The following is a 24,994-nucleotide window of genomic DNA, read 5'->3' as shown; positions in this document are numbered from 1 at the left end:
TATTATCTCAAGAGTCTTAAAAGCACCAATCACGTTTATTTATCTACATAACTGGTTCTAGCGCTAGCTAAATTGATCGAGCTCTGAAAATTATTGATTAGAACGAAAAATCTAGCAAATGAATAAATCTTGTTAAGTTTGAATATTTATTAGAAATTGTTGGCAGCGCAACTAATATGGTAGTATTTTGGGGTAATAGAAGTCAACTATAATCTACTGTACAATGATTTCGCTCTCCTCTAAAACATTAGACGACTCTAATGTTTCCTTTATTAGTAACTACGTAGTAGTGATACTAATTATTATGATACTATTCCATTATACAACGTTTATGCAAAACAGTACCATACACTAAGAATAGATCATAAAATGAAAGCTAGATTAAATTAATAAAATTATCTGTATTCTTGCAACAATTTTACTTTAGCTATACTTTTATAGCTTCAATTAACCGCTGTAAATATTTAGCTAAAATATAAAACCATGATATGACTATAATATCACCAATTATAAAAGGATGCTAAAAAATGAGAACCTGTGTAACAGCCCAGACTATACCCACTCCAAAGTATACCCCAATTTATACCTCTAGAATCGTTTGTAAAAAGTCGTACTAAGGTATTTTTACTATCAGAAGTATTTTGGAAACGATAGCACATTGGCTTGCTCCAAGAGAATCATTCCTAGTGACTTAATGTCGTAGTTTCTATTGTTTTAAGTTTAGGAAAATAAATGGATCCTAACCTTCAAATTTCGAAAATATGTTTATAGACGATGCATCTTATTTTAAATATTAACTGCCGCATTTAGTTGCCCCCGAACGGTTTTTTCATTATTACCGTAACAATTGTGATTTAGCAAAGCATTCATTAATTAGTGAAACAAAACTAATAATCCAATTAATTATAATGAATTATCAATATAAGGATCCTTTAATGATCCCTTAATTTAAATATTCATTTTTATGAATAGGGGCAAAAATTCTTTATAATTTTTATGCTCCATGTGCATTACCATATCTTACGTAGTTATGTTTTAGCGCTTATAATTTTTAATGGCTGTAAATCATACTTTGATAAATAATAATTTCTTAAATCTAGTCTTTTCCATTATTTATTCTCTAGCCGAAAATGTATCTTTGATAATAGTAAATGTTATTATATAATTTTATTGTGATGATAATTAAACGAAATCTTGAAGTAAGGCATATAAAAATTATGGATTCAATTATCTATCTTAAATTCTAGCAGTCTAGCCATCTGTATTGCCTGTAGGCTACGTATTTATTAAGAAAGTATTATTTAAACCTGATATTATTAATGCTTATAAGATTTACCATCTAAATCTTCTTCGAAGTGGTCTTTTGGTTACAAAAAGTCAAGCAAAATAATTTCAGCGAATCAAATAAGATCGAAAAATGCATGGCATTGTAGAAAAGTTAGATCAATATTAACATAGTGTTCATTGAAGCGATGTCGAGCACAATGATGAATAATTGTTTATTAATTGTTTTAAGTCAATCACATTGTCATCATAATCTATTGCACTATTAACAAATAATTAAGGCTGATTAATCATTGCTGTCAAAAACTGATAAACAACTTGATACTTCTTAATAATTCTCACGTTGAATTGATTAGGTTGCACAGTGAACGATCAGATTCATTTCGTTGTCTCAAAATGAAGTCTGTATTGGCTCTTATAGCCATCTTTGCCATCTTGCCACTACCCTCATCACAATACGAGCGTTTAACAAGGTAGGGGAAGCTATACAGCAAAAAGAAGGGTGCAAAAAAAGTGTTTCATACTATTTCTATTGTGATATAATTGGAGATTTAAGCCAAAGCGAGTAAAAACTGCATTTCACGTCTTAAAAACTAAAGAGACACGAAACACACTATCTATATCTCTACATAGATCCCGTTGTTAAATTTAGTTACATCATTGTGATCAGCTGATTTATTTAATTGTGGGCATTTTATGAAGTACGAACAACTTGTTGCTAATTCTATATCAGTTTTTAAATATCCTTAGAAAAATAGACAGTTTGATTAGATATATGGAATAAGTAATAATTTATGTTCCTTTTATTGCAAGTATCATCGCTGGCTTTCTCAATAACAATGTTTGCGAAGTGGAGAGGTAAAAATCTTTTCTGTGTTTTAAGTTTGATACTATGCCAGATCCTATGTATCCTATGATTATTTAATTACTCATTTAAAATTAAATCAGCGATGGTCAAAGACTAAATAGCATCATTAAGAACTTAAGCATAAAAAATCAAAAAGATCCTCAATGTTGTGAAGGTTGGTCAAGGCCTAATGGAATAATTTATGGCGAAGATCCTTGTTTTACACGTAAGTAGTTTTAGAAACAGAATATATTTGTCATTATGTCAAGGCAGTGATATTTCATGCACTTTGAATAGCAATGCATGCGATATGTTAATTTTTCAAAGACATGATACTATTCATAAATTAGCTAACCTCATGTAATGATCTTACTCTGTAAGTGACCGTTATGATCTTTAAATTGCCACAAGCTCATAATTGCACTTTATCCGGTACCGACTATATGATACAGGATAGTTGTAGTTGATCGATTTGCTGTAAATTAGTGTATTATATATGCATTGCCAGACATTGTAGTATTAAGTTGCAATGTAATATTTATGGGATTCGTTGCAAAATGTTGTTGTAAAATTAAAAAGTAATATAAGAGACGTTACGATAACGGTGCAAGAAAACTATAGTGAAGGAGTTGTATGGCGCTGTCTATAATTTATTTGACTTATATAGAATATGAAGCATGGATTAAACGTGAACTTATTTGAAAAGTTAACTTACTCTGTAACAGTTACCATACTAGCAATTAATCTAGTAGAAAATTTAAATTAATCGAAAACTGAACCTTTATATTATTATGCCATGAACACAGCTGGTGCGGACCTTATTGCTTTATGATAGAGCATTTAATGTACAGTACATTACAGTCCATTCTATACCTGATTAATCGTATAAAGAAAAGCCATTTATAACAATTCATAAAAATTTGGATAATATTAACTCATAGTTGATTTAATCTTGATTATAAAAGTCAATAATTTAAAGCATTCCATTATCACTACGCATGTAGTAGTCTTTGTCATCGCTAGCAGTTTAGAATTCCCAAACCGCTAAATTTTAACGCCTTATGTGTATTAATTCAAGAAATTTAAGAAAACTAAAATTTCAATCTATTTAGCTGTTTGCCGTCAGAGTTGTGGTAAAGGTGAATTCTGCATCTTACCAGAAACATGTTTATGCGTTGGAATTTATTCAGATTGCTTCTTTAACAGCCAATTCTTCAAAAGCCAAGATAATAGTAAGTAGAATGCCATATTGGCCAACTATACAATCATAGTACTTGATTTATAAATATCCTTACAAGGCTTCGGCAATGGAATAATTAATTGCAGTGATTATTGTCTATAATTTGTAGTTTAATCATAGCATTACTTAAAATATTCACGTTGATCATGACTCCTCCATAATTTTGTAACAATCTTGATTTATCTCAATTGCAACACTAAACAGAATCAGTAAAAATAATATTAAAGACGATATACGCGATACAGAAGTTCTTAATGATTACATACGATTTATAATAAATTATGGACTATAAATTATTTGTTATCATCAATCGATTTCATTCTCAATGCTACGATTGGTCCCTAACTAAATAATCCATTTATCAAATTATCAGATTAATTATTATATGTATAGATCTTGGAGCTAGTTACCTAATTCATTTCTTAAATTATCCTTGTAAAATAAAAGTGATGTGACTTCTTCTGATCAAGAATATAGACCAATAGGTCAGTTAGAAACTTCAGCGTTTACTTTAATTAATTTTTATTGTCCTTTTCAGTGTTTATATTAATAATTATTGATTTTACAGGCCATTATATATAAATTCATTTATATAAATTCATATGTATATGCTTTATGCTATATTTCTTAAGCGTTTAATTTGACTGAAGTAAAATAGAAGGCTTCTCCTTTGCGCGTATGATAATTATCTAAACATCATTACATCAAATTTGCAAAGTCTATTACATTTTATCCATCGTCGAGCTAACTCGGCAGTATCGTTAAAATATCGTTTGCTTGCTTAAAATAAGATAAGTAAACTCTATGCAATGTTGACGTTTCACCCTTATAAATATAAAATTTAAGATAGTATCAGACTATAGCAAAACCAATTGATTGTTTCATTTTAAGTGACTACAGTAACTATGCAATGACCCTGATTATACAATCAATCATGCTATTAAAAAGTGAAGAAATGGCTCTATCCTATCTAGACCTGTTGAATATATAGAGATGCGCTAATCATATATTGATATTCGTATTCGTTGTATACTCATCACGGTACTTAAACAATATATTATGTTAACAATCTCCGAATTGGTTAATATCGTATCAAAGACCAATTTGCTGTGTTTTTATCTAATAATAGCTCTTTATCTCTACAATTATAAACAGCTGATTTACTTATCGAATCTAAAAAGGATCATAAATTGGTTGGATTGCCTCGTAGTAACCATACTTGTCCAGTCGATATACCACAATTCGTTAGTGCAGCATGTTTAGCGGATCGTCAAACTGAACTAGCCCAAAGTCAAACTATATATGCATTACGTCAAACACCAGATTTTAATAATCCTCTGCGGGATCCAACTGTGTTAATTCCACCACTATGGGATGCCGATCCAGGCACAGCATTCGGTGTTGCATTTAGTGATCCATTGGAAAATCCATGGTTTTTTTCGTATCAATTCACGTTACAGGACAGTGCTAACTTAGCGGCCACTTTCCTTACCACTGGCAATAATTCTCTTCGAGACTTTACCGTTATTGAAGACTACAAGGCGTTGTTTTCCTTCTTTTACGATGCGCAGTTGGTAAGTCACTTTATGTACTGTATTGCTTTTGATATAGAACTGAACCTTGATCTTAATAAAAATTCTCTTCGTAAATATATATACGCACTAGCTTATAATTACGTTAGCGTTCTAAAATTTAATCTTACTCGCGTATCTGACTCAGAATTTCAGATGAGATTAATAATTATATAAATCATTGATTGTCTTCTTTCAATAACTGCAAGTCCTCACTTGCAGCAAATGTTTTATCTAAGTTATGTTAAACTTAACGCGAAAGGATATTTTACTATTTATTGTAAAGATATTATAATGATACAAACATCTTGACTATATGAAGTATAACATTAACAGTTTCTTCATTGAGTGTACTGCACTTCCTACCATGCATTATATATATAGACTCAATTTGGTACATGGTACTCTAAAAGAATGTAAGCCTCAGTACTACGGGAAGTAGGTGCAAAGTATTTAATTGAGAATTTCACCGACAATATCCGAATCCGCCTTTTACTTCCTCCACCCTTATCATAGCATTTGAGATATTTTATGTTTATGAAAGTAAATATTAAGCCAACACTAGGCCATATTATGCTTAGTTAATAATTACGTGTATCAACAAATCAATATCAGCATTGCTAATAGCAAAGTATAATTGGAAGTTTTTGTTGATATGAAAGATTAACAGAGTAAAAACTATTAGCATCCATGCATTCTCATACTGGCAAAGTCACTCCATGTAAAATAAGATCCCTCAAAAAATTTGTACAGCAATTAGCGACCTATGACTAATAGTATTTTTAGTCAGTCTTTGCCAATTTGCACATCTAGAATAGGTATAAGCTTTAGCATCACAGAAATGGACACATCCCTTGAGGAATGAAATTTTGTCTATATTAACGGCAGCTGCATCCTACTCCTTTGACTCTTTGCGTGACTTTTTAAGACATCGCCATACTTTGCAACAGCAAATAAGCACTACTCAATAAATATTTCTAAAAAAATTATAGGTTAAGCAACTAGTTACGATCAGTGACGTTCGTCATTAGCTGAATTGTACAATAACCAAGAAAATTTGAATGATGATATAGTAATAAAAAAATATTGGCACACTTTGCTAAGAATGATTTGATTAATTTAATTTCTGAATTTAATTTAAGTACTATTTAGCAATTTTTCCTTTCCGTCAATTCTATACCTCGTCTAGATAATGTATAGGAGTCATTAATCTTAAAAGTAGATTGCTCAAATAGCAATAATACTTAGTATGGCTATCAGCTACGACCTTACATAGCTCATATGGGTAGGTGAGCCATTTCATCATACGAGCTATAATCAATAGTTACTTTATTAAGACGTACAGTTCTACATTGCATACTATCACTTTATTCCTTATACATGGCAACTGTGCCATAATTAGCTGAAATCATTCCAGGTGATTATAGCTCTGCAATTTTTAAGCGATCGATTGCAATGCGCGGACGTATCCTTTTTACTGTTCATTAAGTGACAAAAAAAAAAGAAAAGCAGATCGCATTCAATATTAGTTTTAAATAATAGATGGGAGTGGTAAAGGCGGAGAAATCTCTAGTCCGGCTGGCAAATAATATCTAGAAAGGAAAATTTGCGGAACTATATCGTGAAAAGAAATATACCTTCCGCTTAATGGACGCATGCGTCAAAATAATCAGCATACTAAATTGTCCTCGAATTATGATCTCGGGTGTGGCTAAGCCCTCGAGTGTCGATCAGGCTATTAATTTAATTTTAATTTTATTTTTTTGTTGATTAAATTCATCTAAGTTAGTATACAGCTAAGATTGAAATCTTGAAATCAATTGATGACAGGCTGTAATGAATTAATGGTAAACTCAAAGAATTTTGAGTCTCAAACTGTAATTTGGGAATGTGAGTTACTGTTGTACTAATCAACAGTAGAGTGCAACCTATGTGAAGGATAGTACAAATGCAATGCAGAAATATAAAGTACATAAGCATCATATAATGTGAATTGAATGCAAGCAAAGATAAAGAAACAACATAGGTATTAGTTCTGATACTATTAGACTTAGTCATAATCACATACAATGGTATACTGCTATAATACTGAGTTATAATTTATCATGCTAAAATAAGTTTATGCAGTGATCGTAATTAGCTGCACCACGAAATTTATTGGTAAAAATGGATAAGTCAGCTAATTGGATTTAACGACTTTGATAGGATGCTATATTTTAGTATAATCATATACTATGTAATTATTTTAAGAGCATACTATCAATCAAGAAATTTTTACTGATAGCAAACTTAGCTAAACCTATTCATGCTTTGTAAATTCATTACTTTAGGCACTAGGAAATCAACTCACGATGCCTAGTGATCTAATCATTGATAATTTCTCGGATGATAAAGTCTTTGCAGAGCAGCGTTTGGCAGGATTACATCCCTTGCAGCTATCCAGAGTTTTCAAATCATGTAAGTTGAAGTAGCTTTAATCACATTATTTATGAGTAATTTGTTAATAATAACACGTTCTCCAAAATTACCCGATCTGCTAATCAGATCTTAATTACCGGTAATGGTAACTTGAATTAAGCAACCAAAATATTAAATCTTGTATGTACATGTAGCTTGTCCACAGGGTTGGAAATTAATTGGTAAACATTGCTATAAAGCCTTTCGTCCATATCATTACACAAACTGGCATATTGCTCAATATAAGTGCAAATGTAATCATGGCCGTTTACCAATATTGTCGGATCCTACGGAAGCTAAACTTGTTAATAAGTACTTCAAAGCATGGTACTCACGTGTCTATGTGGGAGCAAAATATGGTAAGTGGCTGGATGGCACTACCGTTGAAAATACTTACAACACACCAAGCTACTTCCGAAAGTGCTTATCAGCTCGTTTTTCGCGATATGGCTTGCGCTTGTTTTATACTAGCTGCTTTAAGCCTGTCTGGAAAGTTGTTTGTCAGAGAGGTAAGACAGAAATAAATAATTCCATTTTGATATACCCTGTACAATATACTTGATAGAGCCACACGGAGCGAATAATACTTGTAAGATATACCGTACTATATCTTTCATACATGGATATCTCTTAATATTTCCTTTTAATAATGCTCAAAAAATAAACATTTGGTCTTACTTAGATGCTATTTTCGATGGTACTAAGGTTTCTGAGTTAAAACCTTTCTTAAATCCTGATTTTGGTTGGAAGAATGCTATTGAGTCCAAATTGAATTCGCAAACATTTGGTAATACTGTAAATCAAGTAAGAAAGTAATTTATCATGTTACTGTTATTGTAGTGATAATTGAGCTTCCTTGGATAATTATTGTCATCGATGATAACTGTGTAAATTGTGTAAACATAAAATAAATTAGGCTTTGGAAGATGGTCGTATCTTCGTAATGCAATTTCCAGAATTACGAGCACTTCCGCAAGGACCTGACATCAACGAAGTACCCACTGATAATAGAACAATGCAAAATACCTCATCGCCAATTGCTATATTCGTATCTAATCCCGATGTCAATAATGGTCAATTACTGCCAGTTGCAATTCAGATGGATAGCACACCAACGTCCTCAGTTTTTACCCCTGCTGATGGCGATAACTGGTCTATTGCTAAAACTCGAGCTCAATTAGCGACATATGTCTCCAGTCAACTTGTTGAACATCTCTTAAAAACTCAATTCTTAATGGATCCAGTCTGCGTTGTTGGTAATCGACACTTGCCCTTAAAGCATCCGTTACGCCAAATTTTACGCCGTCATTGCGTTGGCACGTTAACCTTGAACAAATTTGTAGAGCTAAGTCATATCCCTCAATTTGGCCAATATGACAATATAGCCACTGCCGGCTTTGCAGGCTTTACGGAATTGATAAATCAGCAACAGAAACTATCTTACCTTATTATCCATATCGTGATGACGGCAAGAAAGTCTTTGATCTGTTACGAGACTTTACGGAACAATATATTTCATTGTAAGTTATTTACTAGCTATAGTATGCTGTTCTTAATATATACGTAAAGTACTTTACAACTTAAGATGTATATGGTACAATACTTCTCTCATATTCTTAAATTTATAATTCATAACACTATCACTTTGTGCTATGTTAATAAATATGTATACGGGTATAATGTATTGATGCCTAGTGTGAATTATCATAGCATACTGATATACCGGTTAATTTGATAATGACGAAATCTTTGGTTTAATGATTTTATTTTTGAGTAAAGTGCTAACTAAAAATAATTCAGGATTAATAGTAGCTTTAAAATTAATTAAGAAAATTCATACGCCATAACGTACTTATCCAATTAATTGGCAATCGTTGTCTACTTTCGTTCAATTTTATCAATTCTTAATAATACGTTACGATTCTGTAGGTCTAACGGGCTAGCTAAATACTCGTATATGTATCCTATTTTGTATATTCATATGCTATCAAATATGATATTGCTGAAATTATTCATGCCATTCTAATAATATTCTTCGTTTGTTAGATACTATGATAGCGATGCGGATGTTGTCAACGATTTTGAATTACAAGCCTGGGCTGATGAGTTGTCCAATGAGGCAACAGGCACTCCAAACTCCGCAAATGGCAAGGTAAATAGGCGCCCATTTTCGTTATAAGCTCAATTCTTGCTTTATCCTTTACGTTAAATAACAACTTCAGTTTTAATTTATTGAACAGATAAAAGATTTTCCTCCAGCGTTTCAAAATAGACGTCAACTGATCAATGCCATCCACTTGATTTTATGGACTGCATCTGGTCAGCACGCGGCTGTCAATTATCCTCTGCTTGAGTATGCATCCTTTGTGCCTAATATGCCTGGAAAATATTACGATGTCGATGGTGTTGCTGGATTTCAGCCAGAACGATTCCCTACTGGTTCGCAATCTATCGTAAGTATAAAGATTAAATGAATGTAAGAGATTATACGCGTAACCAATAAAACTTTGATGTGTAGCAGTCGTACTAACGTTACGAATATGATAAACCATCCTTTCAATTTCTTGTTACAGACTCAAGTAAATTTTGCAAATTTGCAAACTACATTACGCCATGATAGCCTTCTTGACTATGGAGCTGACATTGAAGACCCACCAGCACAAGCATTAGTTACCAGCTTTGCTGCTCAGTCCAGTACTTTAGAAGCTAGTCTAATTGCTACCAACCTACAAAACGTAGCGGATGGGCATTTAAATTACGCCTACTTATTTCCGTCCCTTATTACCAACAGTAACAGTGTTTAAATGCCTTTACTTCGTGGTTGATTAAGACAAATTCCTATTTTAACTTAGAAATAACGTTAAAAAAATAGCTTCGCTTTATCATTGTTGTAGTTGTGATACTAGAAAAAAAAGAATTGTAACCAGTGTTTGTTTCAATTTTGAAACCATGTGCTTTTGTATGCTTTTCGAGATTTAGCTATAAATATCGCAATGTCTTTAATTTTTATACGGTGTTAATTATATATTAATAGTTATCAAAGTTCAGATATCGGTATCGTGGTGGATTTTATCATTTGATCTACTGAAAGCCTTATTTCTACTTTAAGGCATACCGAGCCAAAACTGAATAGATTGTACATTAGAACTTCGTATGCATTATCCAGTACATTTTAAGCAACAGTTCTCGAAAGTCAGCTATTAATCATCACTTGCAGTCTAACGTCGCATTGGATTATTTCATTTTTTCAACAGTTCTTCTATTTTAGCGTTTGTATTGAGCTGATTTCGTCTTACAACGTATATGACTATATATGTATAAACTTGAAATACGCGTAGAATGTTAATGTACTTGCTTCTCTTTACAGTACCATACTTCTATAATTGCATGTATGCGTATCAATGCATTTCAACTAGAATAAGGATTATACGAGAAAGCTATCCAATTCATTGATTGCCAGCCGATCCAATTGCAGTCCATTCCCAACGGTTTTATTATAGCGATACGCGATATTATCAGCGTGCATGGGGCTAGAACACATGCATGCACTCGGCACCGGTCTACGTCCAAGTTTAGCAATTTTAGGCCTTCAACTAGTCAATTTGCCGAGACAAATATTACCACAGCTCTTTATCACTTCATACTATTATTAGTCTTACTTATGCCCTCCATTACCCTAATCCTACATTAATAAATCAATCGTTAGACTGAATTCCTTTTTTATGCATGTTTCAAAACTTCTTTCAGATTCCGCGATAATATCTGCTATGCATTATTTTGCATCTTGTGTGTACACTGTACAGTAGATCGTCGATCTTCGACTACTAGATAAAGTATCGCAGTAGTCCATGGCTCGATGCTATCACTTGTCTTTTTGCAAGTTTGCTGGTTGTACAAGAGACTTTTTGAATATCTGCTATGCACTGTTTTGCATCTTGCGTGTACAGTATAGTAAAGTAGATCGTCGATCTTCGACTACTAGATACAGTATCGCAGTAGTCCATGGCTCCACGCTATCACTCGTCATTTTGCAAGTTGCCGGTTGTACATGAGACTTTTTGAATATCTGCTATGCAATGTTTTGCATCTTGTGTGTACAGTAGATCGTCGATCTTCGACTACTAGATACAGTATCGCAGTAGTCCATGGCTCAATGCTATCACTCGTCTTTTTGCAAGTTTGCTGGTTGTATAAGAGACTTTTTGAATATCTGCTATGCAATGTTTTGCATCTTGCGTGTACAGTATAGTAAAGTAGATCGTCGATCTTCGACTACTAGATACAGTATCACAGTAGTCCATGGCTCCATGCTATCACTCGTCTTTTTGCAAGTTGCTGGTTGCACATGAGACTTTTTGAATATCTGCTATGCAATGTTTTGCATCTTGTGTGTACAGTAGATCGTCGATCTTCGACTACTAGATACAGTATCGCAGTAGTCCATGGCTCCATGCCATCACTCGTCATTTTGCAAGTTGCTGGTTGTACAAGAGGCTTTTTGACTACCCGTCTCTACCTCATATCGTATGTACCATTAAGATACATTCACCGACTACATTGCACCGTCATTATTAAGGTTGAAAACGAGTTGAAACTGCGATGGTCCAAGAGAAAACTGCAAGACAAGAAATGGAATTGGAGTGAGAAGTTGCCCAGTCCAGTTTCCATTCCCTAGAGGTGTCTAACAGATGTCGTAGTTTGTCTTCACATTGCATAACAATACTACTTGAACTTGCGACATCTGTTCTGTACGTACTGGACAGTGGACGCTGGACACGAAGTACAGTGCACCGAGTGTACAGTACCAACCAGCGGCAGGGACGCTCAACGTGTGTTTTACTATACAAATTCAAAGCACCACTCGCACTGTACTGTACACTCACGTCGATCGCGTTGATCTCCCCACCAAGATGGCGGCCAGAGCTGTAGCCGAAGTCAAACCTTTATTATCATCTACCTCTATCGAAGCTAGAAGACGAGTCTTTAATCTCTACAGAGAATGGTATAGAGAGGTAAAATTGTCTACAGATGAAATTAGTCTAAATGTTATGCCGGAAACACATCATGCCCAAAATTGAACAGGAGTTGCTTAAGTAGACAGTGGAGATTCTTTCATAATAATTATCAATCATTTGCCATCTCAATCACATAATAATGCTTAGTATCCAGTTTACTGTCGAAACACAACCTTTTCATAGTGTAACTAGAATGATATGGTAAAGCTATGCAATGGATCGGTATAGGATCGGCTTGTTTCCTTACATCTGTTCTAATGATCTATATTTTTGTCGTCTCGAGTCATATTAATTGACTGTAAGGTCTTGACAACATTGTTGCTAATGGCTGTCGTGCACGTAAGATAGCATGCATCATTCAGTTAGTTCTTTACCCGAAGTTGATCATGACGCTTCCACATTCATAAGACTATACAGTAGAGACAGCTAAAATATCAATGTCAGAAAAGATAGATCATCACTGAGTGTTGTTGACTCCGCTTCAGCATCAGTATTGCTGTATTTGAAGTAACATTTCAGAATAGAATTGGTCACTGTTTCATTGACTAACCTGCGATGCACTTTTTGTAGGTCCCACGGGCTATACAAACGTATAAACTTGATATTACAGTGGATGAAGGCAGAAATAAGGTTAGGGAAATGTTTTTGAGAAATGCTGGAATTCATGACTTGCGAAAAATCGACATGCTGATTATCAAGGTTTGTGAAATCAATCAAATAACAATTGAATGTTTTCTAACCGATCAGTTCACTACTAAGAGCATACAGATTCATATTATTTCATGAATTACTTCGCGCCATTACATTTTATTTCAATGTTTCATTATGATACTTTACTTTGCTCTCATCCATCATTAATGGCATGTAACGTGTATCTTAAGTAGCTATCAAGTTAGTTGCCAAGTTTATACATCCCTTACTGTAATTGGTATTGATACTTTCCATTATAGGGTCGTATGGAATTACAGGAAATAAACAGCATATGGAAAGCTAAGACTCATATTATGAGATACTTTGAAGAAACTAAACCGGAAAGGCCTAAAGAATTTTTGTCCAAATTTTTAGATGGTCATTATAATTAATATGTACAGCTAATGCAGTAATTACTCTAACGGCACTATCGAACGGGTTGCGAAAACGATAGCCCTTGTATAGAGTGGAATATTAAAATTAAGTATAATCAACACGATTTCGTTATACACAGTAAAAAATTGAATGGCACAGTAGACAATACGTACGAGGCAAGACTATAGCTCATAGGATAGTTCTGCTTTCTTGCTTATTTCAATTTATTTTTAATCCAAATGCAGTATTTCTTTCAATATTGAAATTCACAAATCAACTAATCCCCTTGTTCATAACATCATTGTAATTGGTAACAGCAATTATGCGACAACACACTGCTAATTATGTTGATAAATGATAGCTAACTTCTGTGCTACCGCAAGTTATATACCATAAAGTGTAATCATGACCTAAAAAGTGTTAAGTGTAATGTGATGGCATGATATCGAATATTGCTTATTATTTTGCTGCTGTCAAAGGCGATGCTATAATACATGTTGTGCATATATTAGGAAGTAGTGTTACGAATAATTTCAGAAGAAGAAAAAAAGCTATGATTTGGGCATAATCTGTGAGCAATATAAATGAGTACTGATTTGGTTATTTGTCCTGTGTATCAATAAGCAGCATAACAGAAATAAATTTTTTATTTGAAAGATTCTATCATTCACGTGTGCATTTGGTAGATTCTTTCGATATACTCGTATATAGTGCATAACTTTTTACTGCAACCTTGCTCGAGTGCAAATCCTTGTACTTTTAATACTTACATTGATCCATCTATTTTAGTAGCAAGCTTGAGCAATCATTGGTTCGAAGACTCCACGACACTGTAGTTAGGGTTTATTACTTATAAAATGGTTTGATTTTTAGTTACAATTTTTATCTGAGATCGAACTATTAACAAATAGCTAGCAATTATTCTTCTGGTTGAATGTTACATTTTTTTTTAATTAATAATTTACACTGAAATAATATCCTAATAAATAACCATCATCCTTACCTTGAAGATTCAATAATAAAGTAAGTAATTTGTTGCGTTTTCTTGCAAGGTAACAGAACTTCAAATCGAATTGCTTCTCATAATGTGCTCAGAAATGAGCAAGCTCCAATGAATAGATTTTCGAAAATCTTACTTAGGTCTAAATATAATCATGGACTGCTAAAGAAATATTTTTAGTAATCCATGGTATAACTAACAATGCATTTCCGCCGTCCATCCTTCAATTTAACATATTTGGATCGAATCCTAAGCAGCCTCAGTTTACAGTCCGATCGATTAGTATGATAACTAATTATAATTAAATAATCGTACCTAACTTCGGTATATAACGGTTTTACGACTGATTGATAGCGAGATAATCTGAAATAGTCCGCTCTGCTTATCATCTCCTTCGATGTATGAAATAAGTCACCATTTGCATTTATCTCGTAACAAATTTATTTGTTGCAATTGTACTGCATTTTTATCGATATAGCAACATTTACATAATAGAAATCTTTGTTTTATTTGACAACTTAAAATGGAAGCATTTACCCAAGTTTGATTTGATTAAGTTTAAAATAGACTTAGTAGTACAGTAAATGCAACTCGTTTTAAGATGGCAAGTAACTGGAATCATACACCTATACAGACAAAGTTCCATTATTTAGCTACCTATATGGAGCACAGATAGATAATATCTAAGCACAGTTGCCTCAGCAATAGTAACTTTGATAACTTATAGAAATTGATAGATACGAATATGCAAGACTTTACAGTGCAAAGTTCAGATTATAATCCATTGAGTAAGTTTCCAAGCATAACTTCGTGGTTTGATATTTCACTTGCGAAGAATATCATACTTAATTATATATTTCTCATTGAAAGTGATCGATGAATAATAAAAAAAAATAAGAAGTAACTAGCTTATCTCTTTGTAAAATCTTTTAAAAATTAAATTATTTATCGTTATATTATGAACACTAAGTGCAGCAGTCTTTAATACATAAAATTGAATTAATTGCGGAGAGCCTTATCATAAAATGTTAAAAATAGCAAATAAGCCAATTGAATGTGTTAATTAGCTGATATAGATATTTTTTCGTTTCAAATTATTGGCAGTAATATTATATCTCCTTGTAGCTTTAAGATCATCGTTCAACTTCTAAATCTTTAATTTTATTTAAAGCTGCTCGCAAATCGAATGATAGTAATCTCTTCTCATCTTCTAGCGCAGAAATTTGTTCAGACAGTTGCAATACCAAGGTATTTCTCTTCTCTTCCAAAATAATCATGCTATCTTTATAAGGATCACTACCTGATTCTGCCGGATCATTACTGTTCCCGTGCAAAATCAACTGTCTGATTTGCTCTAAAAACCCAAAAATAAGTACAAAATTAAATCGTAAGATTTGTATTTACCTTTTTAAGCATTGCCCAATACACCTTCAACGATTTAATGATATCCCATATTTCTTATTCGCGTAGTAATAAGGTACCGTACTGAATCTCATACTATAATTTATTTCACTAATAAATTTAGTTCTAAATTTGCTATATATAGCATACCTTGCAAATTGTTATTATCTTCAACTAAGCGAGTGACCTTTTCTTTACTAGACATTAATTGCAGCGCTGATTCTTGTCTGCTTTTTGCGGAATTCGTTCGTATCTTGTCAATCCTTTTTGAATATTTTTCTTTCTAAATATATAATAAAATGCCAATATATGGCACTTATTACTAGCACAAATGATGCCCCATGAAAACTATTATTTAATTGATTAATTGCAAGATAATTTGAAAGCCGAATAGAAGCCTAAATAGTATCCCTACAAGTTTTACTACGGTTGATTCAGCTTGCCGTAAACTCTCTGTCAATGTATCTATTTTCTGAAAGACAGAGATGAACAATCATATGGGTTAATTTCATTTCGATTGCAATTATATAAGATCAAAGAATCATGAACGGAACAATGAATACAGCACTTTATGGCATGAAAATACGATTCAAAGTAAGAAATGCTGTTTCTTACGTGATTTTTATTAGTAATTTGCTGTTCATATTTTCTTTTGATTTCCAAAATGAAGTCACTATTTTCATCTTTGACAATTTCAAGTTGCCTTTCAGCATTGGCTAGAGCTTGCCGTAAATTTTCGTTTTCAACTTGTAATTCTACATTCTACCAGGTATTAATGTAGAAATTATAAGGTAATACATAGTAGCTTTAAATTGAATTAGATCAATTTATTCGGATTGATGGCTCATTAATCATATCATGAATGTGAATTTTAATAAGGAAAAGACGTAAACATCAACTTTCAATTTATCTAACAGTCGAAAATACATTGATATCTTAGCGAAGAAAAATTCTAATAATGATAAATTTGAGTAAATTTTAATAGATCGCATTATATCTTGATCATCTCTAATCAATTGAGAAGCAATAAGGTACTCTAAGCCTGGGATAAAATGAGCAATACAAAATTTAGCTCTATTTCTTCTATTCTTATGTTTTCAATACGGTTAAAATTAAAATTGAATGGTATAGCCGGTATACTCTTTGATCAACTATTACTTTATGATTAAATTCTGCTACTGCCAGTAAAATGTTAATAATATATGCATACAGATAGACCGTTAAAATCACTATTCTGTTACCTATTTCGTGAAGTACTTGTAGTAACAAAAGCACTATATTAGAGGAGTATCATGACTCAAAGTATATTTTATTATGCACTAGCTTTCTGCTCAAGCTCCAATTTTATGATACAATATAGATGATAGTTTCCCCTTGGACTAATGTCTTCGATTTTTATTTGGATCGTTAAGAAAAATCACCTTGTGATTACGCGATATAAATAGAAACTAGTATGTTGCAATTTAATCGAAACACTGATTGACTAGCAGTATAGATTAAGAATCGAATTAGAGTTGAAATTATTGCAAAGTTCTTGAACTTAATTCAAGAAAATCAAGAAATATTTCCAAAACTTCATATAAATGCCTCGTAGCTTAAGATATCACTGTAAACGTTGTTTGACTTAAATTTCTATTTGAGTAATTAATGTACCTGAGATTTAAGACGAGTTACATCCACCTCCAGTCGATCAAGCTGTTTTTCAGATACTTCTACCTCTGCACTTACTAATCGCATCTGCCAATCCGCTTGTCTCTACGAGAATTTGAATATAAAATTGCAACAGGTGTTCATAACAGTTTTAGAATTTCATTATCCAAAAATATCAATAACATGACAACTATGTTATATATACAGTATACCGAAAGGCAGATTAATTGGTCTGATTATTGGTACCTCAAATGGCAAAGTATTCTTAGCTTTATCTTCCGAAGCACTATTTCTAAATAGAAGATAAAAAATGAATGTATAATCAAATTGTAATTTTATTCCAAGCTTGATTTGATAAGCTATAAATCCATACAATCGAAGCTACGACTACCATATGTGCATACTGGTATGTAATACTTTACTGTACACACCGATGTATTAATGACATTACTACTTTATTGAGTTTTTAATATTAAAGTACGTCTATCTAAGCATATTATATACTGATAAATATGACAATTATGTCTAAAATTATCTAACTTACCCATTATGATTGGTATTATGATTATTTTTGATCACTTTTACGGTTGTCGATGGTGTTGATCCCATAGTTACGGTACCAGTCGACGTTTTAAACCGGACTTAAAATTATGCAAATAAGAGTATATGTTTTTTTTCAGCATAGTATAGCATCAACTTATTTAGAATAGCAGAATATCGTGTACTGTATTAAAATGGTGTTCTAGTCTAAATGTTCTGATCCCAAACGAATAAAATAAAATAAAACTAAGACGGGTCTGTTTTTATTTGATTTAAAAGTAATTTAGACCAACTGTAAGTAAATTTAGTCTACAAAATCCAAAAAAATGCAGATGCAATAATAACAAAACGATTCATGTCATATGATGATAATCGCAAGACTGATGTTCGCAGTGCTCAGTATTTCTCGTACAGTGCGATAATCATTCACGATATGATCGTGTTCTTCTATCGTGACTTCTGCAGTACTGCACTCGTACGCGGCTATTTTATCCCAAATTACTTCTTACCGCTAAATTACTTGTTGCTGTCTATTTCTAGTATAATATCGACATCGTAAGGTTTATGGCGTTATTGCTAGCATCATTTTCAACTTGTATATTTCACTCAAATTAGTAGTCAGCCGAATTAACAGTCTTTTCCATCGAACCCCTCCAGCATTTACGTCTACCAGCAATGACTGTAATTTACGTCAAATTACGGACAAATCATGTGTGCGTGTATATGATATAGAATGGGCCGTCCAAATCCTTCAGTGTATGTACATCAGTATACGTAGGAAGTACTTCGTGATACCCCGGGACTAGAGATCGACAGACCTAAGCTATGTTCCCGCACATACTATAGTTCTACTGTATTATATTGTTATTATTTACTATGCAGAAGCTTATGTTGCTACCACAAGTAAGGAGAAAATACTCGATCTTGTTTTTGTATCCGGGAAACCAAATAATAATAGTAATTACAGAATGACACTGAGTACAATATACTATAGTCGGTAAAGTAATACTGTATTTTATGAATAATAAATCAATATAATTATACAATAGTTTAATGACTCATCATCAAGTCTCCTTTAAGTAAACGGAAGAGGTCTTCTCCTCATTCACTACTACTCTTAGAGTTTCATTTATGCCACACCCTGAGAAGGTTTTACTTCATGCTTGATATTGGTGTATTTATTACTCATTATATCGTCCTCAGTAGAAAACCTAAAACCTAAATGGGTACCACTAGTACTGCATATAACATGACGTAATGTGTCTAATAACTGAAAGTCAAATTCTACTCTTGTTAAACTCTAGAGCGACATTCTTTCGCCTCGAGCGTAGATCTACAATAAGTGGTGCAGAGCTTGAATGAACTAGTGATTACTCATTATAACGTTTAACGTTCCAAAGCAGTTCTTTGTGACTGTGTCTATCGTCGTGGTTCAAAAAGCGCCGCAACATTTTTCAGCGGACTGTTATTTATGCGTGTGCAGTGACCATTTTCATACTTTCTGCAGTGCAAGATAGCAGTCCGTATGCAATATAATCAGATATATGATTGATTTTACGATATTCGTTCTACCGATTATTTGGAAGACTGCCATTCGTAGTACGAGTAATTGGTCCTCTGCTATTGATGGTTTGATTTTAAAATCTTGTACTTTCAGATAACTTTAAAAAAATAAAGGTAAAATCGTGTACTGTACTGTACATGGTGCAGCAACGGACTTGGTGCAAGTGAGGAATTTATTATGAGTCATTTCATACTTTAAAGTTACAGAATAAATAATTGCTACCTATGCCTCCATCGATACCGTACCTCATTTTTTAGTTCAGAATATGGATCTCGAATCACCTCTAATAAATATACGCTTATACGAGTCTATGTCTTATTCTCTTATAACTTAGTTTGTGCCAATATTGAATAACAAATCATGCCCATTCAGCGAGCTCTTCATTACGACCTAGCGATGAAAACAACTGACAAGTATCCATTGCAAACCGCAATGACTATCGTGTCCATTGGCTCATGATCCATTTTAGGTGATATAAACTGTACTCTAGTTTATGTCCAATCGGACTATAGCACATCGCGTTATAACGCCATATCGCATATCCGCCATCTGAAACAGGAAAATAGTTCATGCAGCAACGCGCAGTCGCGAATGCTGTACAATGTTGACTACAGGTACAGTCTACTGTCGTCCCGCTACAGTAGAAAGCGTTTCTTGTACAGTACTACACGAAAAATCAGACTGTGTCTCCATGGTGAAGAGATCTGGTCAAGATCTATCCAAGATCGTACGGAAGTATGGACAATTGGACATTGGTATATTAAGCCAGAAAGAGAAAAGTCCAACCTCCATACACATTGAAGATACACCGTACGATTCCGTAGAGTACAGTAGTTGGATTGGTATCACGTACAAGATGACCGCTGGCCAACTCCATTTCAACTGCTGTACCCTTAGTTAGGTCGTAATCAACTGGTTGGCAGGTTAGCGAAACTTGAATTTAGCTGCACTCCAGGATGGCCGACACCGGGAAGCCAATGTTTGCTGATTCTGAACGAGTGCTATGCTATCATGGGCCGCTTCTTTATGAATCGAAGGTAACGTAACTCTATTCATCATCGTTGATAGATCTGTATCATGCAGCTGGATGATGGTGGTGAATTGAATTGATTCGTTGTCAGTTTTGATCGGTTAATGATGGATATACTGTACAGTAATATGGCGCAATAATCATGTACAACTTGAAAAGGAATACCTTCATGGTATCAGCTACTGCTATTGAATGATGTTATCCTTCATCTTTTTTCTAGTGTATCAAATTTGAAATCGACGACAATAATGGTAAAATGAAATACTTGATCCATTACAATGGTTGGAATAAAAAGTAAGTAATACTGTATAGCCCTATGCCTGCAATTGGATCATGAAATGGATTACTTAGTCAGATTGCCTTGCATTCTTGAATACATGTTGTAATTTCTGCAGTCACTTGTAAACCACTATTGATTCTGCTAGGCATGTTCACATTTTCCACATAGTTTGACAGTCTATTCTATAGGATTGGACAGTACGCGTACAATGACTCAGTATAACATGGGTGATGTAAACGTGTAATATTATGGAACGCTTGATAGATTATCAGTTTCTTGCGATAGCTTATGCTGTACGTACATGATATTTACCGTCCTATAGACTGAGTCGATGAATATGCTCTATACAACATTAATCTAAATCGTTGCCCTAACTGTAACTTGAATATATTGCCTGACTGCCAGAGTAAAATAACGCATCATCTTACCTTATTTAGTCTTGCACAGTTCGTAAATCTACGAGGTGGTAACTCTACAATGGAAAGATATTGTGCAAAATTTAAAATACAGTCTGCGCTAGAATACTACCCTACTTACGACCCAGTATTCAGTGTAGTAGCTGCTAAATGTCAATGGTATAATGTATCAGTTTAGCTTACGCTTTTAATGATCCCATTTCAGTTGGGACGAATGGGTGCCGGAAGATCGTGTCTTAAAATACAACGACGAAAATTTACAACTTCAGAAGGATTTAAAATTACGTTATCCGTAAGTCAATGCTTTTAACTGTGGCTTGTTATGCTGTAAATCCGTAATACTGAATGTGTAGCTTTGTAAATTATAAGGCAAAACGAGGACATCGTAGGTTACACTATCGTTTGTCCATTGACTAGCGTTAACTATAGAGATCGATGGCTTAGTTTGAAATCCATAACCGCCGTCACAGTATAATCTATATGCAATATATTTCATGTGTTTTATACAGCAATGTTAGAAGAACAAGGAAAAAGATGGGCGAAAAGGAGAAAGGTGCCTCTACACCGTCCGCTATCGATAAAGCTACATCCAGTATGCCGTACCAATGACGTTTATTACACGTTTTTACAGGAACTGTAGAAAAGTAAATGACTAATTATATTGTAATGTTTAAAGATATTTATAACTTTATTAACAGGAGTGGAGCCAACCAGAAGAAAACGAGGAAGAAATGAACAGTCCATAGAATCGGTAATGTTCACGTTCAATAGTTTTTTTACTGGTGTTTGTGTAAAAAGTGGTATTATGATATTATATTTTTACATTTCAGTGCTTCATCTTCTAATAGACTAATTTTTACAAAATCTTGATATCTATATATACCGTATTGCCAATAGGATAACTGTAAACATAGCTTAATAATATCCTAACTTAAACACTAAATATATCGTACGTACTATTTATGTTGCAGGAGGACGGGGTAACAGCGAAAGGCGAAATCAAAATTAAACTACCAGAAGAAATGAAACGTTGGTTAATCGATGATTATGATTTCATTAATAGACAGAAACGGGTAAGAAAACGACTCTTGAAGGTTGCTTAAGCTCTCTGCTAACGTTCATTTTACTCCAATCAATTTTTTAATACGATATTTTAAAACCCAGCTGATCAAGTTGCCTAGAAAATTTGCAGTTGATGACATTCTTGACAGTTACATAAAGGAAAAGCGTGGATCACCAGCTGCTGTAAGGTCAGGATACACATGAAAATTTTTCGACTTTTTATTATGTCCTTGATAATAATTTCGTGAATATTATGGATGTAATATTTTGATTAATACGTTATTTGTGCGTAGTGGCTTAGCAAGAGAGATTACTCTTGGACTTCGAACCTATTTCAATTCCATGTTAGGATCCCAACTGCTATATAAATTTGAACGTCCGCAATATGCAGAGGTTAGTCTTTAATCTGACATACTTTTCGGTAAATATTCGACAAGTTTTACAAAAATTTACCGCTATTTTGTTTTACACTTAGATTTTAAAGACAAACTCTAAAGATACGTCATTGTCACAGATTTACGGCGCAGAGCACCTTCTAAGATTGTTTGGTATGTTAAGATTACTTGCTATAGTAATATGATAGTTAAATAGCCAATGATGGATAGAATTATCAGTGATCAGATTATAGCACTTTGAATTGATAAGCTTGCATTACTCATATTATTATGCAATGTCTTTACCTTTTATAGTCAAGCTTGGTAATGTGATGACATATACAACGTTAGATGAAAAAAATATAAACCTTGTACAGCATTTCGTCGATGATATACTTATGTAAGTAAATTGTTTATACATCACAGTACGTAGAGAAAAATTTAGCGAGACCTTTACTTTTACATTATCTATGCAATTAATGCTTATTAATCGACACCTGCCTTTATGGACTTGCATATGTAGTAGTTATTATGATAAAATAGTAACTTGAAATTCTGTATACATTTTCGTCACCTTAGGTATATACATCGAAATGAATCTATATTTCTAACTTCGGAATATGAAACAGCACCACCGGAATATAATAGAAAACTTATCTAAGTACCAATAAATTATTGCTGCTGTTAGGCAGTTACACCTTATAGATTACTAAATGACTTCTTTACCTTAAAGATAATAACGACTGGTTTATTAATTCTTTAATTAGGCGTTTCTGTACCATTTGTAATGATTAAACGAATTGATCGTCGCAGACTGCAATAGAATGATAGCGTTCTTATACTATAATTACGACAAAGAAAATAGGCTAATTTGTATAGTGTTACTTTTCTGTATAATATTAATGACGTCTATGAATAGTATTGCAGTCGTTTTTAGGATGAATAGTACTGAAAGAATGATGATTATTTCGACTTTCAGCACTGTAATTATAACCTGTCTTTTTTTGAGATTTTGTTTGTGCATATTACAGCTACGGTATTAGTATCCTTTGGAATAGTAAATGTTTATTGGTTAGCTGACAAATGAATAAGGATACGATGCATAGCTTCATTCGACACTGCTAGCAATTGCCGTTGTTATATTTATGAAATCCTGTTAATAAAGGATAATAAAATATTTATATCTTTGTCAATATTTTAATACATTAATATACAATCTATTCAGGCTACCACTGGTTGTCTAAGTTAAATATTGTCTCCGCTTTCGGAAAATTTCTCTTATCATAAATTATTAACTTAGAAAAGTTAATATTGTCAGCGGACAAAATGCACTAAAGGTATAGCAATTTTGATTACATTTGGTAAAATCAATAAAATGAAATAATGGAATTGGTTTTCGTACCCGCCATTAAAATTACGATTACATCACAAAGTAATGCTACGATAGCAATTAGTGATAAGGTATTAAATTATATCCTTACTACACTTACATTAAGGAGATTTACTTAACTTAATTTCATCCAGCTGGTAATTGAATATAATAGAAAACAAATAAGACACTGTGGTCATTACTAGTGTTATTGCACTCAAGTAGCCTAAATTTTTTATTTTTTTTACTATAAAACTATTTGCTATATGCGATTGTAATGGTAGCCATTAATTTTCGTGGGAAAGGATGCAGCAACGGAAATCATTTCTAAAGCGAAGAAATCGCCTTTGCTTATAAATTTATCCTATAGCATTTAATTACATAGTTACTACATAATGTAATTTATCTTTATGCTACTCATCTTTTAAATTAAGACACTAGGATACAATGTACGTACTGAAACAGTGGTAAGTGCTACCCAGCCCTACTATTTTTCCAGAGTGTTAATGAATAATATTTTGTAGAAACTTTAAATATAATAAAAACACTTTAAGCGTTCACTTCTAACACCAAGTCAAAAAATTTCGTATTTACAAATATACGTATATTAAAATCATAAACCCTATATAATTGACACAAGACAGAGGGCTTGTAGTGCTATCAAAGGATTTTCTATAAAAATCTCAATCATTGCTATTAGAAACGCGTAAGCTTTCTTTTATTTTATTTCACAGGCATAAATAAAAAAGCAAAGAAAATGACGTACAACTAACCTTATTGCAAACGAAAATACGCAACTAATACAACTTTAGCGCTATGCACGTTTTAA

At 33.0% G+C, this 24,994-nt stretch overlaps 5 protein-coding genes across 5 annotated transcripts; 4 read left to right on the top strand and 1 right to left on the bottom strand.

The window, feature by feature from the left end:
• Positions 1 to 527: 527 nt before the first annotated feature.
• Positions 528 to 5,973, top strand: TRIADDRAFT_60388 (uncharacterized protein; the record flags this gene model as incomplete). Its single annotated transcript, XM_002116418.1, has 7 exons — positions 528 to 568; positions 1,641 to 1,757; positions 2,098 to 2,142; positions 2,233 to 2,357; positions 3,244 to 3,363; positions 4,527 to 4,945; positions 5,935 to 5,973. 7 exons carry the CDS (start codon positions 528 to 530, stop codon positions 5,971 to 5,973), a joined length of 906 nt encoding a protein of 301 aa, XP_002116454.1.
• Positions 5,974 to 7,293: 1,320 nt separating this feature from the next.
• Positions 7,294 to 10,203, top strand: TRIADDRAFT_60387 (uncharacterized protein; the record flags this gene model as incomplete). The annotated part of the gene is made up of 8 exons (XM_002116417.1): positions 7,294 to 7,399; positions 7,555 to 7,908; positions 8,082 to 8,203; positions 8,316 to 8,719; positions 8,803 to 8,919; positions 9,446 to 9,551; positions 9,640 to 9,852; positions 9,973 to 10,203. 8 exons carry the CDS (start codon positions 7,294 to 7,296, stop codon positions 10,201 to 10,203), a joined length of 1,653 nt encoding a protein of 550 aa, XP_002116453.1.
• A 2,106-nt stretch (positions 10,204 to 12,309) lies between these two features.
• On the top strand, positions 12,310 to 13,496 carry TRIADDRAFT_60386 (uncharacterized protein; the record flags this gene model as incomplete). Its single annotated transcript, XM_002116416.1, has 3 exons — positions 12,310 to 12,411; positions 12,985 to 13,113; positions 13,365 to 13,496. 3 exons carry the CDS (start codon positions 12,310 to 12,312, stop codon positions 13,494 to 13,496), a joined length of 363 nt encoding a protein of 120 aa, XP_002116452.1.
• Positions 13,497 to 15,612: 2,116 nt separating this feature from the next.
• TRIADDRAFT_60385 (uncharacterized protein) lies at positions 15,613 to 18,139 on the bottom strand (the record flags this gene model as incomplete). The annotated part of the gene is made up of 6 exons (XM_002116328.1): positions 15,613 to 15,833; positions 16,031 to 16,163; positions 16,496 to 16,642; positions 17,534 to 17,635; positions 17,777 to 17,822; positions 18,075 to 18,139. 6 exons carry the CDS (start codon positions 18,137 to 18,139, stop codon positions 15,613 to 15,615), a joined length of 714 nt encoding a protein of 237 aa, XP_002116364.1.
• Positions 18,140 to 20,590: 2,451 nt separating this feature from the next.
• On the top strand, positions 20,591 to 23,457 carry TRIADDRAFT_60384 (uncharacterized protein; the record flags this gene model as incomplete). Its single annotated transcript, XM_002116415.1, has 11 exons — positions 20,591 to 20,671; positions 20,885 to 20,958; positions 21,566 to 21,652; positions 21,870 to 21,952; positions 22,059 to 22,111; positions 22,332 to 22,433; positions 22,525 to 22,610; positions 22,716 to 22,815; positions 22,898 to 22,970; positions 23,112 to 23,196; positions 23,376 to 23,457. The coding sequence occupies 11 exons, from the start codon at positions 20,591 to 20,593 to the stop codon at positions 23,455 to 23,457; spliced, it is 906 nt and encodes a 301-aa protein (XP_002116451.1).
• Positions 23,458 to 24,994: the final 1,537 nt, after the last annotated feature.

This window comes from Trichoplax adhaerens, genomic scaffold, assembly GCF_000150275.1.
Source record: "Trichoplax adhaerens TRIADscaffold_15 genomic scaffold, whole genome shotgun sequence".
Classification (NCBI taxonomy): domain Eukaryota; kingdom Metazoa; phylum Placozoa; class Uniplacotomia; order Trichoplacea; family Trichoplacidae; genus Trichoplax; species Trichoplax adhaerens.
Note: the sequence above shows the minus strand (reverse complement) of the source record. Positions and strands in the feature narration are given on the sequence as shown.